General features: G+C 38.7%; 1 protein-coding gene across 1 annotated transcript; it reads right to left on the bottom strand.

Annotated features, from left to right (window-relative positions):
* Positions 1 to 5,882: 5,882 nt before the first annotated feature.
* LOC112554819 (DNA repair protein complementing XP-G cells homolog) lies at positions 5,883 to 16,927 on the bottom strand. The gene is made up of 16 exons (XM_025222872.1): positions 16,861 to 16,927; positions 16,305 to 16,391; positions 14,703 to 14,878; positions 14,130 to 14,320; positions 13,319 to 13,396; positions 12,765 to 12,912; positions 10,557 to 12,108; positions 10,333 to 10,337; positions 9,525 to 9,917; positions 9,106 to 9,225; positions 8,685 to 8,898; positions 8,016 to 8,160; positions 7,551 to 7,639; positions 7,140 to 7,242; positions 6,876 to 6,960; positions 5,883 to 6,676 (listed from the first exon to the last, which is right to left on the bottom strand). The coding sequence occupies exons 1-16, from the start codon at positions 16,925 to 16,927 to the stop codon at positions 5,933 to 5,935; spliced, it is 4,197 nt and encodes a 1,398-aa protein (XP_025078657.1). The 3' UTR covers positions 5,883 to 5,932.
* Positions 16,928 to 17,722: the final 795 nt, after the last annotated feature.

Raw genomic sequence — 17,722 nt, 5'->3', positions numbered from 1 at the left:
ACATAATTTGGCGCCCGATGTGGGGCCAGGAGGAGAGGAGGCAGCCTTTCAGACGTTAAAGGACTTTTTAACATCTCCACCAATTTTGGGGTAAGCTTCATGTCGATGCTAGCGCGTCGGGGTTATTAGCAGTCCTCTATCAGGAACAAGAAGGACAGCAGCAAGTATTGTGCTTTGCTAGCCGGGGACTGAATAAAGCCGAGAAGAACTACCCAGAACACAAACTGAAGTTCTTGGCTCTGAAATGGGCCGTGACGGAGAAATTTCACGATTATCTCTATGGCCATAAGTTTTGAGTGAGGACGGATAACAACCCGTTAACGTACGTGTTAACATCAGACAGACTAGACGCAACCGGACATCGCTGGCTGGCAGCGCTGGCGAGTTACAACTTCGACATCACGTACAGGCCGGGCAGCAGCCACTCAGACGCTGACGCACTGCCGAGGCTGCCAGAGCATCACATCGAGGCAGACTGCTGGCATGACATGGTCCCAACTGGAAAGCGATGCCCAGGACCGGGTCAGATGGCGGGGTGTGGTTGCGGCCCTATGCTCCACTGGGGGCGAATAGGAAAGAAGAAGAAAGTTCCTTGTGGAAGACATATTGATACAAACTGATAACTTTTTTGAAGATTATTGTGAAGAACATCATCAAAAACTCCAGCTTCAATCTGGAATGAACGTTGTAATAAGAAGGCGTTGGTAGTCAAAAAGAAAGATAACATCATGACTTCCAAGTCAAAAAGGGAAAAAAGCCCAAAAAGCCTATCCCAAAAAATAAAGCACTTGTTAAATCAGGAGGCTGGAGAGAGATCAACACCACTTTACATTGCTTCCAGTGCAGACCTGCAGATTGTGGAGTATTTGATTAAAGCAGGCGCTGATCCTCATTTAGCCTGTTTGTCTGGCAACTTTCTTCATGCTGCTGTTAAGAGTACGTGTCTAGATGTCCTGAAAAAAGGATTGGAAATGGGTTGCGATGTCAACTACAGCGACTGTATTGGTGAAACTCCCCTTCACATGGCGAGTCGCACTAAAAATTTTCCTGAAGCATGTGAACTTTTCCTGACCAGGGATGCTACTCTGAATGCTCGAGACCATTTCCTTAGTACACCTCTCCATACGAGCATTTGTTCCGGTCAAGACATCAATACAACAATCCAGGGGTGCCAGAAATCTCGGACCACCCCATACCACCCTATGGGCAACGGCATGTGCGAGCGGTTTAATCGCACATTGTTGAGCATGCTGGGAACGCTGGAGCCACATCAAAAGTCACACTGGCGAAAATATGTTGCACCACTCGTGCACGCATATAACTGCACCAGGCACGAATCCACTGGATTCTCCTCCTATTCATTAACGTTTGGGAGAGACCCCCAGCTGCCAGTGGACATTGAATTTGGGCTTGGGTAAAGGGGTAACGTCTCAGCCCCCGTTTAGTGTTTGATTACTTTGTTTGGGCAAAGTTTCCCAAAAGGGTCCGAGGGACATGGAATATTATTGAATATGAAGTAGGGAATGCTGAACATTGGAAGTAACAGTGAATTGTGAACTTTGGTGAACTTGTGAACGTGGAATTAACAGTGAGTTGTTATCTTTAGTGATCTGCTGAACATTGGAATTTGTGAGTTCTAACTTGTGAACTTTGGTGAACTTATGCACTGTGGAATTATCATCATCTGTTTGAATTATTTATTTGATGGATCGACGACCCTTTCAAGGCAGGGCGTGATATACATTTCGACACCGGCCGTAGAATATACGCAAAATAACATGTAAATTATATGAAAAGCATGAATATGATCGTATCGTTTCAATCACTCATTGAATGTCTACGCACATAAACCTTTTAATTGCAAATAGATGAACCTTTTCTATCTCCCACCAGGAGAACAGTAACACGAAGAGACACCCGAGAGATAAGTTTCATGATTTATGTAGTAACCTAATGTATGGCATTTTTATATATATATATTCATTTATTGTTTAATTGCATTCTTTTAATTGTTATTAAGATGTGTATTGAATGTGTTGTACTTAGGTGTGTGGGCGCATGCTGGATGAGTGTATAGTAGCACAGTTAGCCATTGCGCACAAGACCCACATTCTGTCCGTTACAGTTTGTCTGCCCATTATGTTGTATACCATATGCTCATATTATGCATGTAGAATTATGTGGTTGGGTTTGTGAGCAAAAGAAAAATTTGTCTTGGACTTTCTCGGACAGACAACAAAGTTTGGTTTGGTTTCATTTGCAGACGACATTGGCTGAGATGATGTGTGTGCATAGAGAACAAGTTCAAAAGTCAGCAATTAATTCCTTACCTAGCCAAGGTAAGGTAACATCCGTTAACCAATTCGTTATTTATTTGATTCTACTCCTATGTCTTATTTTTCTTCGGAATTATTTAGGGGGAGGAATAAGGAGTTGCTGCAACCCTGAGGCATGCTGAGCTGATCAAAAATGGATCAGGACATCGTCTCGTAACAAGGATTTTCTCCTCGGTCAGCCAATCTCCGGCCTACAGCTGCAGTTGTAGCAGACTGAAACTTTTGCAATGTTATTTTATTTCGTATGTCCTGTAATGTTTCTTCGCGGTCACCGCGCATGCGCACTTCCTCCTACGAGCCACAAGCGGCTGTTAACGTCGTCTGGACGCTGCCGCTGTCTACGTTAGGGACAATTATCTCTTGAAAAAACTACAAACTAGATACACAAAGCAAGATTTACAAATGAGTACGAACAGTAATTTTATTCTATTTTATTATTTTAAGATGTATTTTAAAAACAATTTATAAACCCCATCTATGCGTCTGGGTGTAGCGGCCTGAAACTTCGCAGAGCAGTACTAACCGTCTCGGTTCAAACTTCCGATGGATTAATAAACATTTTCTTGGGTTTATTTATCAAAACCAGCTCAGAGCATATTGTGAGTTGTATAATTTTGCTTTTACAATGTTATTTTATTTCTAGCAAGAGCCAAGTGGAAAGTATTTGATGTGGTGCCCTTATTTACCCAGATTCAGCAATAAAGCCATATTTGAGATGGAATTCCAAATTCTTAGTTTACTTTCCCATTGTCAAGCAGCTCTAGCATGTAACATGAGTTATCATTAGGCATCAACATGCGTTTTACAATTTCATTCACTATCAGTAACATGCGCAAACTATACCGAGAGGTTTAGTACTGCTGGGAAGATTCAGTCCGCTACACAGTCAGTGGAGACTACAGAGGGGAAAAAGAGAAAGGGATTCCGGGACAGGTGGACGCTTGATTCGGAGTAGCGAGCCATAGACAGTGTGCCTCACTAGTGTGTAAGAGATAGAGTGTTAGTCAAAGGAAAGGCAATTGTCGAGACAGTGAGTTTTAATAGTAGATTCAGTGGATTTTTGTGATCGTGTTAGAAGAGACATTGCCAAGACAGTGAGTTTTAATAGTGTGTGAGGAGTTCAGTGCACTTCGTAGATGTGCTAGTAGAAAAGAACAGCCATTGTGTTAGTGACTGTGTGTTTTTATTAGTAAACATAGGCAGATTCGTACAGGCGAATCATTTTTTTTAAAAATTATTGGCGAGAAAGAACGCGCAATTGTCCGACTCCGCTGGGGTGCTCGAAAGAGAGTGTGAACGAGAGATGCTACGCGGTGTCGTGACAACAAGTGGTCAGTTATAGGCTCATTGGAAGATTCGTGAGGAATCTCCAAGTATCAGGTGCCAAGGTGTGCCCCCAAGGGACTAGCTTCGACGAGGAAGATTTAGGGTAAAAGGATACTCCACGGGCTCAAACACAACGTAAGGGCGAAGTAACCTTTGTTGATTTCCTTCGCGTGTTGAACCAATGGATGTGAATTACTTTAAGGTATTAATTGCAAATGAAATAATCTATGACCAAGTTCCGAGGGCGAAAAACATAACATTATAGGAAAGGAAAGACATTTCGGTTGAGACTTTGGTATGCAGGGCTTTGAACCCGAGACATGAGAAGCCTGAATTTTAGTGGGAATCTTTGTGTTTTAATGTTATTTGTGCACTTGTAGGGAAGAGTTTTATATATTGCTGTTATTTGTGGTTAATAGCATGTTTTTGTTAAGGTCATTAGCAATAACAAATTATTATGCAAGAAAGGGAATAAGGAAACTAAAGAATTATTGTCAGGACAACTTTCAATATCTGTGGGAAAACTACTGACAGATATTTGTTATATGTGTGTAGAGGGCCGGTAGTCCGGCGCTTGTTAGGTTTTGATGGAAGTGCTGATACATGCAAAAAAAAAAGTGCTGATGCATGCGATCGCGAAGGATTGCAAAAAGTACCCGCCCGATAGGTATATAAGGGCAGAGCTGAGACGTAAGGGGAGAAAAAACGGAAGAAGAGACAGCGCTGACTTCTTGAGCCTCGGACGATACGACGCAGCCGTCGCCATTTTACCAGCATTAAAGGGTCACACACCTGCTGACTGTTCCTGCCTTTTTGGTTTGAGTGCTGGGCGTGTGTTGTCGTCACCATACAACCCCCCACCACTCGGTTACATCAATTGGCGCTGCGAGCAGGATCGGTGTCAGCAGAAAAGTGTACAATAGCTGCAGAGGGCGACAGTACAGCAGAAACTATACGAACATGTCAGCTATTCCGCCTTCAAAAGTTTGCCGGCGGACCAACGCAGAATGTGGACGAATTCGAAAGAGAGGTACAGTGGGCTCTCACTATGAACCCGATGCCACAGAATGCAGCGTGTGCTTATATCCTGAGCGCGCTAGAGGGACCTGCCAGACGGCGAGTGTTGATGCTCCCGCATGACGCGATAGCCACACCCAAAAAGATCTTGGATGTGTTGGTGGAGGCATATAGTGAACGGAAAGATTTCGTCGAAGTCATTTCCAGTTTTTACAACCGCCGACAGCGACGTGATGAGGCAGTTGATGAGTATGCCACGACGCTCCGTAATTTGCAGGCAAAAGCGAACAGTCTGCAAAGCGGCGCCGTGTCGAATATCCACCTGGCGGCCCAGTTTGTGAAAGGGCTTAAAAATTGTCATGTGCGACGTGAAACTTCCAGACACCTGGCTGCTGACGAGTCCTCTTCCTTTACCGACCTTCTCAAGACAGCAAAGCGTATAGAGAGAGAGGAGGAGGGCAATGTTCCATTTTCTCTTCTTTCTCCTGATTAATACAATATACTCTTTTCTTTTTTGAAACATAGGTATCTTTGCATGCAGTTTTGGTTTCCATATTTTTTTGCTCTTTGAAAACTTTTAAGAGATCGCTGACTCTCTTCCTCATTTTTTGACATTCAATATCAAACCATTTTATATCTAGGTCTTCTCCCTCCTATCTCTCTCAAAATGCTAGCAGCAGCTCCATGCAGACACTTAACTAAAGTGTCCAATGCACAATCTACATCAGAGGCAAGTAACTGATTAGCTTGAGTTAGACACTTTGAATTCATCAGAATCTAATTTCTCTTTATATTTAATGGTGTTTTCCTCACGCCATACAATTTGTCATTTTTTTCCCCCAAAGAAGCCTCATCTGCCTTATACGGAAAGATGTAAAACTACTTCCAGCAAATGGCTCATCAATTGCAAACTATCCAATCACGTTTTGTAACTTACAAAGGTTTCCCACCAGCATGTAATGTACCCTAAAGTACAAAATCAGAAATTCTTTGGAGCACTCATATGTAAACACATGTAAATGGAGGGGGGGAAAACCCCGTTCAAAGATGTTCTAAAATTGCATCTCAATCGTCTGAGTTGTTACAACACAAGGCTACATTTGAATATCACAGAGTACAAGACCTGATCTAACTGCATCAATAATATAACAGGAGACTACTTTCCCTCCACTCTACCACTTTACCCATTCTCCCCCCCCCCACCCACCCACTCCTCCCTTGAGAGACAAACTATACATTCTTACAAAAATTGCCTAGTGGTAATCTTCCTCACTGAAATCGCTTCCAAGATCCTCAATGGTAATAATGCCAGTGTCTAGGTTTGGACCAAGAGCAGTCTCAACTTGTGGCAAAGTTTTTATCTTTTTGTCCTGGTTTTCAAGGGTTCCACCTACTCCTTTGATTGCTCTAAGATTTGCAACAGCTTTTGCAGAGGTATTTGTATGTTGTATCTTTCTCTGTTCACTGGAATTTGTGTTCTTGATTATCCTTGCTTTGTGTATCTCAGCATCCATGGGCTGAGTATTTTTTCTTTTGGCAGGTTTTTTACTTGCAAATTCTTCTTCACTGGAGCTGCTCTCAGAAAGAGAAACTTCAATCTTAGATATCACAGTCCTCTTTGCTAGGACATTCTGGCCCCTACCAGCTCCACGTCTTACTTGACCTTTCTGACCCCGATTGTTATTGTCTGACTTCTTTGTGTCTGTTCTGGTTTTCACATTAGTCTTGCTTGACTTCCCTTTACCCTTGCCTCTGTGAGCTGATGACCTTTCTAGGATTTTGTTGGCTTTGTCTATTATACCCTCACCTACCTCAGGAAAGCTTGCATCTGGAAGCCTGACGTGTTGGTTATAGTCATCTGAGGTGGTATCAGAGTCAGATGATGACTCTCCATTGTGATGAAGTCTATTCAGTGCATTCTGAAGACGTTTGCTGCCGACTTTTGCTGGCTTTATGTAGTTCTCTGGATGAAAGTAGCTGCTAATTTTTCCTTGAGTCTGGGGAAAAAAACACAAAAGATATGACAATGATTAAGCTTAAAAAACAACAACTTTACATCAAAGTAAATACAACTAAAAGACACAGCTGTTTCAATTTTAAACCAGTATTCTGGTGATGATACATGGATAAATAGATAATGTTCTAAGAATTAAAAAATCATTTGCTTTAACACTCTGTGTACGAAGGACAACTTACCCTTTTCTTTGAATATTCTTTAATCATTGGAAGTAAGATGTCATCACTTTTCTGGCGGTCCCATCCACATTTTTCCTTTGCAAATCTATTGGTAGCGTTAAAGAGGTTCATACAAATCTCTTCACATGCCACAGAATTTTTAAACCAAATTTTCACATATTCTATACTAATAATAATATGAATGAGAGGCACTGTTGGACAAGGTCACTAACATGATCCAAACTTAAAAGAATTAACAGGAACTAACAATGTTGAAAAGGATACTGTCTCAACAGATCTAAATTAGGTTCACCCCATGAAAAAGGCTCTTTTGACTCATCTACTGTAGGCTGAGTGTATGCATTAACCACTTGCTGGCATGGAAATCCTGCAATTGTATGGTGATAAATTTAAATTTGCAGTAAAATGGAGTCATCCTTGCTGGCATGGTTTAAATCATGCTGGAAAAAGACAACTTTATAAAAACTGGACCACAGTTCCTCACTCACTGTCCTTTAATTTTAAAAAATTAATTCAACTGAGGCATTATAATTATTTCATGCTTACAGCAATTAAATGTGTATTGTGCTGTCTGGAAATATCTTGCATAAACAAGCAGAACTGCTGATGAGAGAAAGGAGAGAAGCATTCTCTACGTCAACTTTTTTTCTTATAAGAATTCATGACAACTCAAACCTTCATGTAGCTTCAAGTTGCATAGCTTGCTCTGTACTTTGCTTGATCCATACCTATGCCTAGATTTCTGGCTTTTTTCCCACCATTCCCTGCAAAAGAATGTAGCAGTATGCCTCTGACTTCTCTGGGAATGAGGCATATAGGTGTTTGTGAAACAGAAAATGTGAAGTGTTTGTCATCACTGTCTCAAATGACTAATTCTGGATTCTCTTTGGACCAGTGAGAACCTTTGACTTTCAACTTCAAGCAGACATGATGCCAGTTGTCAAACCTAGTAGAACTTTAAGGATAAATTTTTCTATCTCGATAATCTTCAACCTTAAAACAGTATATTAAGAGTGCTGCTCAAGCTTGAAAAACAGCTTGGAAAGTAATGGATTACTCTCAAAAGCCACTGTAAAGCAGCAATCATTGACTGAAAACACTACAATCTGGGACCTTAGTTAAAGGAGAAGACCAAAATACCTGAAGTTATGTAATCCCTGCAAGCCCTCACCAGGAAATTCAGCCATAATCTCCAAGGCCCGGACAGGACCAACGCCAGTAATGCCTTCTGTGTAGTCACTTCCACACAACAGAGCAATGTTGATTAACTTCTCTCTGTCAAGGCCTGTTCCAAAGATTAGATGGCATACATCACTGATATTGTAGTGTGTTTATAAAGACAACACTTAGAAACACCACCACCTAATCTTGAACTGTACAAAAAATAACTACATGTTGGCTCTTTCATTAGATTCTTCAACAATCCAGTTTTATACTGTATCATAGTTATTTCCATTTGCTACAAAATAACAAATAAACAAATCACATCAAAAAATAATTTTTTAATGTGCCTATGATTAAAATTTTTTATTCTGCTTAACAATTAAAAACAAACCTGTACTATTTCAGACAGCATCCATGCCACTAGTTTTTGTGTCTTTGCAAAGTATAAACTATTTTTTTTAACATTGGCCTTTTTGAAGTATTATAAATATTTAAAACTGGACATCCCCCAAAATTTGCACCAGATAAAAAAACTCAAAAGCCAAAATAAATCTTATTTCCACAAGTAGATTATTTATGTCTGAGCAAGACTGCAAAATTTCATTGCCACAGTACTAACTTATCCTTATCCTATAGTTAACTTACAAAATTTCTCTCTGATAGCATCAGCTGAATAGAACTCGACATATTTGCTTTGATTAAAGAAGTTCTTGTAGACTCTTTTAGCTCCAAAAAGCCATACATCACTGTCATCGGTGAGTGTGCCTTCAGTCAAACCATCTAGTTCCAGCTGCGCACATTGTGCTTCAGCCTCCATTGGGCTGACAACAAAAGGCAAGCCAAACAGCTGCAGGAGTTCCTGAAAGAGAAAAATATCATATCTCCCAATGCTAGCCTCTTAAGTGACAGCATCTTTACAGATTGAAACAATCAACAAAATTCTATTTTAATCAACTTAAAATCTGCTGTAAAATGTAATGAATCACATTTTGCCCCATTAGGTGAACCTAGTAAGCAAGATTTATAGGTCATAGGTCGATGTACTTTTGTCGCAACACACACTAACCTGCGCTTCCTGATTAATTTTGTCAGAAATGGAAGATGTAAGCCTTGTTTGTTTTCCTAGCTCGCTGGCCAGTGATTGTCTCTCACTAGACAGCACCTTATGCTTGGCATACAAATCACTCTGAAAAGGAAAGTGTCAATTTTTAAATGTGTTACATGTCCTCTCAACTAGTATTTTGCTTGTTACTTTTTAATCATATTAATTTCCTTACACAAACACGCGGTTCAAATCAGGCATATCTACAACAATGTATGATATTGTCCAAAATGCATCTGTATCAGATTATAAGCAGCTATATCCACAGAAATATATAATACATAAGGACCTTGCCAAACAACATAGTTTAGTTTATTCCTTGCTACTCCTTGAGGAGCATAGGGCCTCAACAGAACAACATACAATATAAAATATACACATACCAATGTTTCCACGCCTGTGAAAACTGGGTCAGTTACTTCTCGATCTTCCATCTGCAGCTCCATTTCAGATGCCTTCTTTTGCTCTATAATGGGGAACTCATTACCTTCAACAGAATCAGTGATCATTGTGCTGGTCTTAACTCTGTCATTCACTGCCTGCCCATTTGCACTCCTGGTCTCTTTAACAAACTGACAGTCAGTCTCACTACCATTTTGGTCACAAACAGGCATTTGTTTAGAACTATCTCTTCCTTTATCTGTGGGTTCAGTGTTTATGCTTCCATGAAATGGCCGTTTTGTCTTCTGGTTGACAGGTGATAAAAATGCTGGCAGGAAAAAGATTATCCTCTTGGGCCAGGATGGGGTCGAAAGTGACTTCAATGAAGCCTTCATCTGTAACCAAGAAAATGATTTTTTAGCAGTTATTTAATGATTAATCTTATGTTTTCTTCTCCATTAACTGCAACATAGGGTGAAGAGGAAAGACCCTTAACTAAGGCTATTTAAAGACAAAGCAACCAGCCCTGCACACTGGTGTCATAGAGAAAGAACAGCACATGTTGAACATGATACCTCAACCAAGGACACTCAATCCTCATTGTACTGGTGACTATATCAGCCAGCATGTGTTAATTCTGAAATTTATTATGTTAGCTGAAACATGCTGTGATTAAAAAATTTAATTGTTCCAGGATTTTGTGGTGACTTTGTCAGATCCTATTAACTTATTCAATAGAGGTGTAGTGACACAACTGAGCTATAACTGTGACGAGTTAGGAAGAGTTAACAGTTTCAAAGCTTCACCAACGTGAACTACCAAGGCATTTTACTTCAGTTTAAAGCAAGCCATGTTAGCATTTTTGCATATACAGTATATCAAAACATACGATGAGTGACCATCAGTAGTGCTCAGCATGTGAAAAGAAAACTAAAAGAAAAAAAGACAGACAACGATTGCTCAACAAAAGAATGACTGTTGAATATCTTGCTGTGAAAAGAAAATGGGTAAAAGTATGCAACAATAGTACAAACCTTCAGAATCTTCTTCCAGGCTTTGAGATGCTGAAGGGCTTGCTTCAACCATTTTACACTTCCTGTACACACTATTTCCATCTCCATGGATTTCATGGTTTTCTGGTAATGATTCCTCAGCAGTTTTTATTGAACATGTACTGGCTGCTGGTGGTGTTTCACTTTTGCAAAGCAATGTCTCCTTCAAAGATTCTCCAGCTGAAGCAGGCTCTCCTGGTCCGAGGTCTTCAAGGTAGTCAACAGTCATAGAAGGCACTGCATATTTTCTTGATGACAAATTTACAGAACAATCTGTTTGTTTCAAAGGTTTTGGATTCTTTTTAAAAGCCTTACCCTCTCCTGATGGCATATCTTCCCAAACTCCCGCAGTCTTTACCACTTTTTTGTCTGAACTTGTTTCATACATTGAGATATTCCCAGTTCCTCCTGCTTTTTTCTGTGAAATGTTTTCATGCTGGGAAATATTCCCAGTAACTTTTGAAAAAGAACCCATATCACTATCAGTTGTACCTATTTCTGCTTCCTGTGAGAAATTATCTACAGAGAAAAAGGTCTTTTTGAATTCTTGTTCTTTGAACAATGATCTTTCTTCTGTTAATACATTCTTCTTCTGTTTTCTTGACCCATCATTATTCAAAGACTCTGATTTGCTTTCAGACAAAATATTGCGTTTTTCTAAAGATTTCATCAAAGCTGCTATCTTTGCCTCTCTTTTTTTAACAAGCTCTTCCTCTTCCAAAATAAGACGCTGTCTTTCAACTTCCAATTCCTTGACATCCATTTGTTCATTGTAGCATATCGTGCCAGTCTCTACACTGTCATGACATACATCCCTGGCTAAGTCACTATTGTCAAAATAAGGTCCATGTTGAGATGTTGACACATCAGTGGCTTGAATCTCTTTAGGCACACTGGTCTCAGTAAAATCTGTTAAGTCTGTATCTGACTCTCTCTCATCCAAAGCCACGTTCTTCACATCACAAGCATTTCCTTTCTGTTTCAGTACTTCTTTCCTCTTGTCCTCACCACAAGACACACTTCCTTTAATTGTGAGACTTCCTCTTTTCTTGTGTCTTCTTGATATGGAAGAATCATCATCACTGCCACTAGGCACCTGTTCACATTCCTGTTCACTGAACTGTAAAGTTTTCCCCCAACTTATTTGCACGTCTTCTGCCCCATTTTCTTCTGATGTCTCAGATGCATCTTCTTCAGCTTTGAATTTTTTTCTTTTCTTTGAAACAAATGTCTGTTTAGCAATGTTGCTTTGATTTTCATTTTTGACTAAGTCTCTATTTTCTGATGAAAATCTGTTGGCCTCTTCTATCTGCTGTCGTTTCGTTAGACCCTTGATAAGAATATAATGGGCAGCTTCTTCGGATACCACTCGCCTTGCCTCCACTACCTCTCCGTAATAGTCATCACCTAGTGCATAAGCTATGTCTCCGGAAGTCCTTGCATTCATTTCTTTGCGAATGGATTCTATTTTTCCTGTCAGTTTGCTTTGTTTTATCAGCTTTTTCAGTTGGAAGCTAGAAAAATCTTCTGCATCCTGAAAGATACACACACAGACTTTAAAAAAAAATTTCATTCTCCAAAAGAAGAAACAGCACTTTGGTCTTGCTCTAATCCTTCTAACCTAAAGAGTTTGCTGATAAGATCAAAAGAAAAATTTGCCCAACAACTCTTATCCTATCTATACTAAATATGTCAAATATCCACAACTTTGTGCTCCGAAAATGATTTATTTTATTATTTTAATTATTTAAAAAATGACAATGTAAGTCGTAATGAAATATCTCCTTTAGAAAAGAATGGTGCCAAGCTGATTTGATAAAGAACTGTTATATACACCAACAGATTGTCTATTCCTGTTTATGATTATGGCAGACAGAAAAGGAAAGGACATTAAAATAAATGCCTAATAGTGACAAAATATGTGCAGATACTATGAGATTAACTTCTTATCAAGATTCTAAATGCCAATCAACCCTTTTAAAATTGTCATTATATTAGAAATACAAAACTGCAAATCTGTTCACATCGATCTTTTTTTATTTCTCTCATTAATGCATGTATTTGTAGAAAGAGTTTATTTTGCATCCAGAGCAATGGCCTGGTTACCAGAAGTCTTAATTTTTAAAAATGTCACTGTAGAAAATAAATTATTTAAAATCTTGCAAATAAGAAATCAATGATTCTAAACACCTTTGGCATATCGATGAAACGAGCCAGGGCATCTTCCTTCCTCTGTTCTTTCATCTCTGTAAGAAGTTCATGTCTTATTTCTGGGGGTAGTTCTTCAAATTCTTGTGACTCAAAGTCAATGTCTGCTAAATTCTGGTTAAAGTCCCAACTGAAAAAAAGAGACATTCATCACTGATTCTTTTATGACTCTTAAGCAAGGTCTATGTTTTAATCTTTACTTCAGGTGAACAGTCAGAACCAGATATGACATGTAGGAGCACTTTTTAAAGACTAATCCAAGGAAGTTTTAGTAGACAAAATGCTCCCAGCAAAAATATGAGTTTTTCTCTCTTATCTGTAATATTTGCTTAATTTTTAGCAAAATAAACAATATCTTGGAAGTACAGATCGAAATCTATAGCTGAGCTGATAAATACTTCAGGAAGACTGATATGTAGAAACATACTTCATGGATACCTAAAATTTAAACCATTTCACAAATAATAATTGCAGGATGTGGTATCAACTTCTCCATTCTGTGAAAATAGTTATTAACTTTAGCTTGTTAACCTCACCTGAAATCGAGAAGCTCGTTCCTCTTCCTCTCCAGTTCTGCTTCCCATACTGCAGCATCTTCAATGGGGCCAGCAGAACTGCAAGAAATCAATTCTTTCAACAGAGCTGCTTTGATGACTGTAGGCTGAGTTAAGTAGTAAGCTCAAGCATTTGAAGTTTGGGGGTGGGGGAGACAAACAAGACAAGAGTACTGTCTTGCTACCTCCCTACAGCTGCTATTCCTGCTGACAACACAAATGGCAGGACATGAATCTGGGATGAGGGGGAATTTGTATTTTGTTGAGCCAGCTACTAACACTAAGTTAAGACATAAAACTGTCACATACAAGAGACAGAAGACTATCCCCTATATGAGGAAAACTGAGCTCTTGTAAACATACCATCTTTTTCTTATATGAGAGCTTCCCAAAAGCTTACTTACCAAAATCTTGATCATTGCTGTCAGGTGCTAAACAAAACAGTGCATTAACTAAATAGCAAAACACTAGCTTCTTTATATTTGTGAAAAGTACATAGGCATTAGTGATAACTGAACCTTTTTTTTAACAGTATTGAATCTACAACTGTCTGCAGCACATTACAATGTCACAGTTATTTTTAAAAACAAAATCGATGGGTGAAATAGCATATTAGTACTGTATGGTACATATGTTGCAAGAATATCAGTATATTTTCCAGGAGAATAAAACACCTTGCTGAATGGAATAATCTAGTCTAATCCTGGCTGTTGAATGACATTAGCCAGTTGACTGCTCCAAGCTACTGAAAAGCATCAGCCCATTTGACTAATCTAGGCTATGGAACACTCACCCTCTGTCTTCCTCAGGTAAGGGAGACAAGTGAAATATGTCTTCTTCTGGAGGTCTTTTTGGGTGGTTGCTTTGGTGAGACTTTCCAAGTGCTCCCTTTACAGCATGCAGTGCCAGCAAGTTCTGCAGCAACTTTTCTGTGGTACATCCCTTTTCTTTTTCAACAGTTATTTTCCGTTCCCTTCTGGCAGCCTGCAGTTAAGGCAAAAATGATCTACATACGAAACTAGTTCCTTTATTTTAGTTTTATGTTCCCCAAATGACTCTGTGTACCTCTATATAAATTCTGCCTCTATGTGCATGGTTAATCGGTATTTTAAACAAATCCTGGCACAGGCTGCAGACTAACACTGTTTAACTATCATTACCAACATAATACTATCTAACTCTTTTAAGGGTTAAGGTTTGAAACATAAACATTAACATCAAGGCAAAACTACAAAGGCCTCATCTTCCCTCATCACCACCATACAATAATCTACAAAGAAATTATATCATTACTCATACAAATTTACACATACCAGAGACCCAGCTAATTACTTTTTTGTAACTTTTTATTCACCATAACACATACCAGAGTCTTCTTCTTGAGGACTGGCACACCTCCATCAAAAACAAACACAGGGCGGATGCGGTAAAAGAGGAGCTTGCAAATGCGTGAAAAAAGACTCTGAAGATGTGCATTGGGAAGGGGGCCGCCATCTGTGTCCCGCATTCCTTTCATGGCTTGGTGAAGCCATATGCTCACATCTAAGGATCTGGTTAAGGAGCTATGTTTGTAGCTGCATGTAAATAGTTTCAGAAGTGATGTAAATACAAATGCAAAACATCTTTATGAATCCTTTTCAGAAAATTATTTATCTGCCATGTCACTACTACATTAGATATTATATGTTACCTCAATTATACCATTAAATAAAGATACTTATATAGGGTGCTTCAGGAATGGATGCCACCTGTATGAGAAAGTATGCAAGTGAAAGCAATACTATAAAGGACTCTTTTGTTTGCTTTGATGAAGTCTCATTCTCCATCAAGTGACCTTATGACATATGCACCTAACTGGCATGAAAAGGTGGGAAAATATAAGAAATTTTCTTTTCACCAGTTTCTGAAAGACAGAGCCTTTCAAAAAGAGTGGGTCATATGAATAAAAAGGCTCTATCCCAGAAACAAAAAGCTCTGGAGCCCAAAGAGTGGGACACATTATGCTCAAAGCATTTTATTGAGGAATGCTTTTACTTGCTGGACCGAAATGTGCACAGTTGGGTTTACCCTTCAAGGCATAGCTTCTACACAGTTTTTCAACAGAATGAAACTGCTTGAAAAAGAAAGAAGGATAAATATGACAGACAAGTTTCAGATGCCAAACAACTACAGCATAAGCAGGTCAGTGTCAGTGTTACTGTCAGCGTATTTACAAAGTGCACTATTCATTATTGTTAGATAGCATTACAGTATACACATATAAAAGACTGCATCTACGTAACAATAAAAGTGTAATATGGTTCTTACAATTAAATAGTGTTTAAATAGGTAGAAAATTCATAGTACATGTATAATGTGTAAAAAAATGTCAGCATCAAACTGTAAGTGTAAAAGAAATTATTGTTGATGTCCTGGCACTTATTATATTGTATTTTAAAATCATTATTTGCTTTTTCCAAAATGAATTTTTTTTTAATTCATATCTTTGTAAAGACAGTCTCTTTATTTATGAAATCTAAAAACAATAAAATGTATGTGAAAGTATAATGAGTTTATCACCAATCATAGCGAAATTTGTGTGCAGTACACTGCTGAAGTTAGAACTGACATTTTAACATTTTAAAATTAGAGCAATATTAATGATTGTGTTTACTGTTGAGTGCAGTGCAGTTTAAAAAAAAATTCTTACTTGAGACAATCAACATGATACTAACATCGGAAAATAATGGAGAAACAAGTGTAGTGAAGGTCAGTCAGCAGGATGAAGAAAAAAAACCAAGCTCATCCTACTGAAATGATAAAAATGTGTTACAAAAGATTATGATTTATGAGTGAAATTTATTTTAGAAAAGTGCTGTTTTGACTGTCGCCACAGCCTTGAATAATAAAATAAACACAACATAGCTGAAGGTCTAATTTAAGCAAATTAAAGGAAGTTTTGTTAAACTCTAGCACTATAAAAGGATACCGATGGCAAGAACTTTGCCTTCTAAGGAAGCTGGAGACACAGGTTTTCCAGATGAATGAAGTAGTTGCCAAAGCCATGCACACCCATCTTTTGTAGATATCACTTTTCAATCTTTTCAGTAGGTCATTTCTGAACTGAAATCACACAATGTCATTCTGTTTTGCACCAACTATGCTTAGCTTTGCTATGCCTTACAAATATAACAACAGAAAAGTTTGAATTGTAGTCGGGAGTCTTAAAATTTTTAAATAAGTCTGAGAATGCATTAAGATTTTAGAACCAATATTTAAAAAGTCAGTGAGAAAATAGGCTAAACAACAACAAAAAAGTCTTCAATATAGCCCACACCATTCATACAAAGAGTTCCTCATCAAGTGAGAGTTCTTTGTCACTGTGTATAAACTAGTATTAATAACAATAAGAGTATTACATTTACAAAACACTTTTGCACCTTCACTAGTTTCTTGAACTTGCGTTGAGAAGTGGGGGCGTCAGAAAAACAGCAGGAATCATGGTGGTAGGGATCTCAAAGCTTTCAGAAATTTGACTCGGGAACATGTAGAGATGGCGTAGTCAAGATGTGAGCGGCAGAACAACAAATCTCCACTGAGGTCTGAACCCATTATGGTATGACAATGCATGTACTGTGAAAGGATACTGCAAACAAAACGATCATTCAGACAAGCACTACCAAATAACAAAATTTAAAGTGTCACAATCCCAAAATCTAAATTCCAAAAATCCTAGATGTAGGGATGACAAAAGTATATTACCGCACGGAATAAAACGCAACCAGCAACTGTCTTCTCACAAGCCCAGTTTCTCACAAACCCACACACTACTTCAGAAATTTCAAACTTATTTACTTTTACATTATTGATATGTAAGCTTGGAAAATTGAGGTGCTACAGAAGATCAAATCAAATCAGACTTTATTGTCTGTCGAGGAGACCCAAGACATACATTTTTCTTTTGCTCACAAGGGCAGGCATACATACTCACACAGACATCCACACACACAGGAGCAAAGATATACCATCATGGTAGTTCGATCTCCGTCAACCGGTCAATGAAATCAGCACCCCATTTTTTAAAAATATATATATAATTCCGAATTAATTTTTCTATGTACTGCTGGAAATAAGGAAACAATGTAAAACTTAAACTGGTTTGTATAGTCTTCACATAACAGTTTTTCTCAAAACTCACTGGCTTTGTCTGCTTTTTTTTGTTTCATGTGATAACGGCTTGCATCGTGTCTCCTGTAGTCTTCCGATATTTCGATTGCATTGCGCAGACTCGCGCATGAACCCGGAAGCGGAATTTTTCCCCACCTACAACAGGGTCGGAAGACTTTCAGCTAATCAGAGTGCACGAAACATATGACCTAAAAGGTCAGTTCAAAGTTAGCAGCGGGA

The sequence above is a fragment of the Pomacea canaliculata genome, linkage group LG14 (assembly GCF_003073045.1).
Source record: "Pomacea canaliculata isolate SZHN2017 linkage group LG14, ASM307304v1, whole genome shotgun sequence".
Classification (NCBI taxonomy): Eukaryota; Metazoa; Mollusca; class Gastropoda; order Architaenioglossa; family Ampullariidae; genus Pomacea; species Pomacea canaliculata.
Note: the sequence above shows the minus strand (reverse complement) of the source record. Positions and strands in the feature narration are given on the sequence as shown.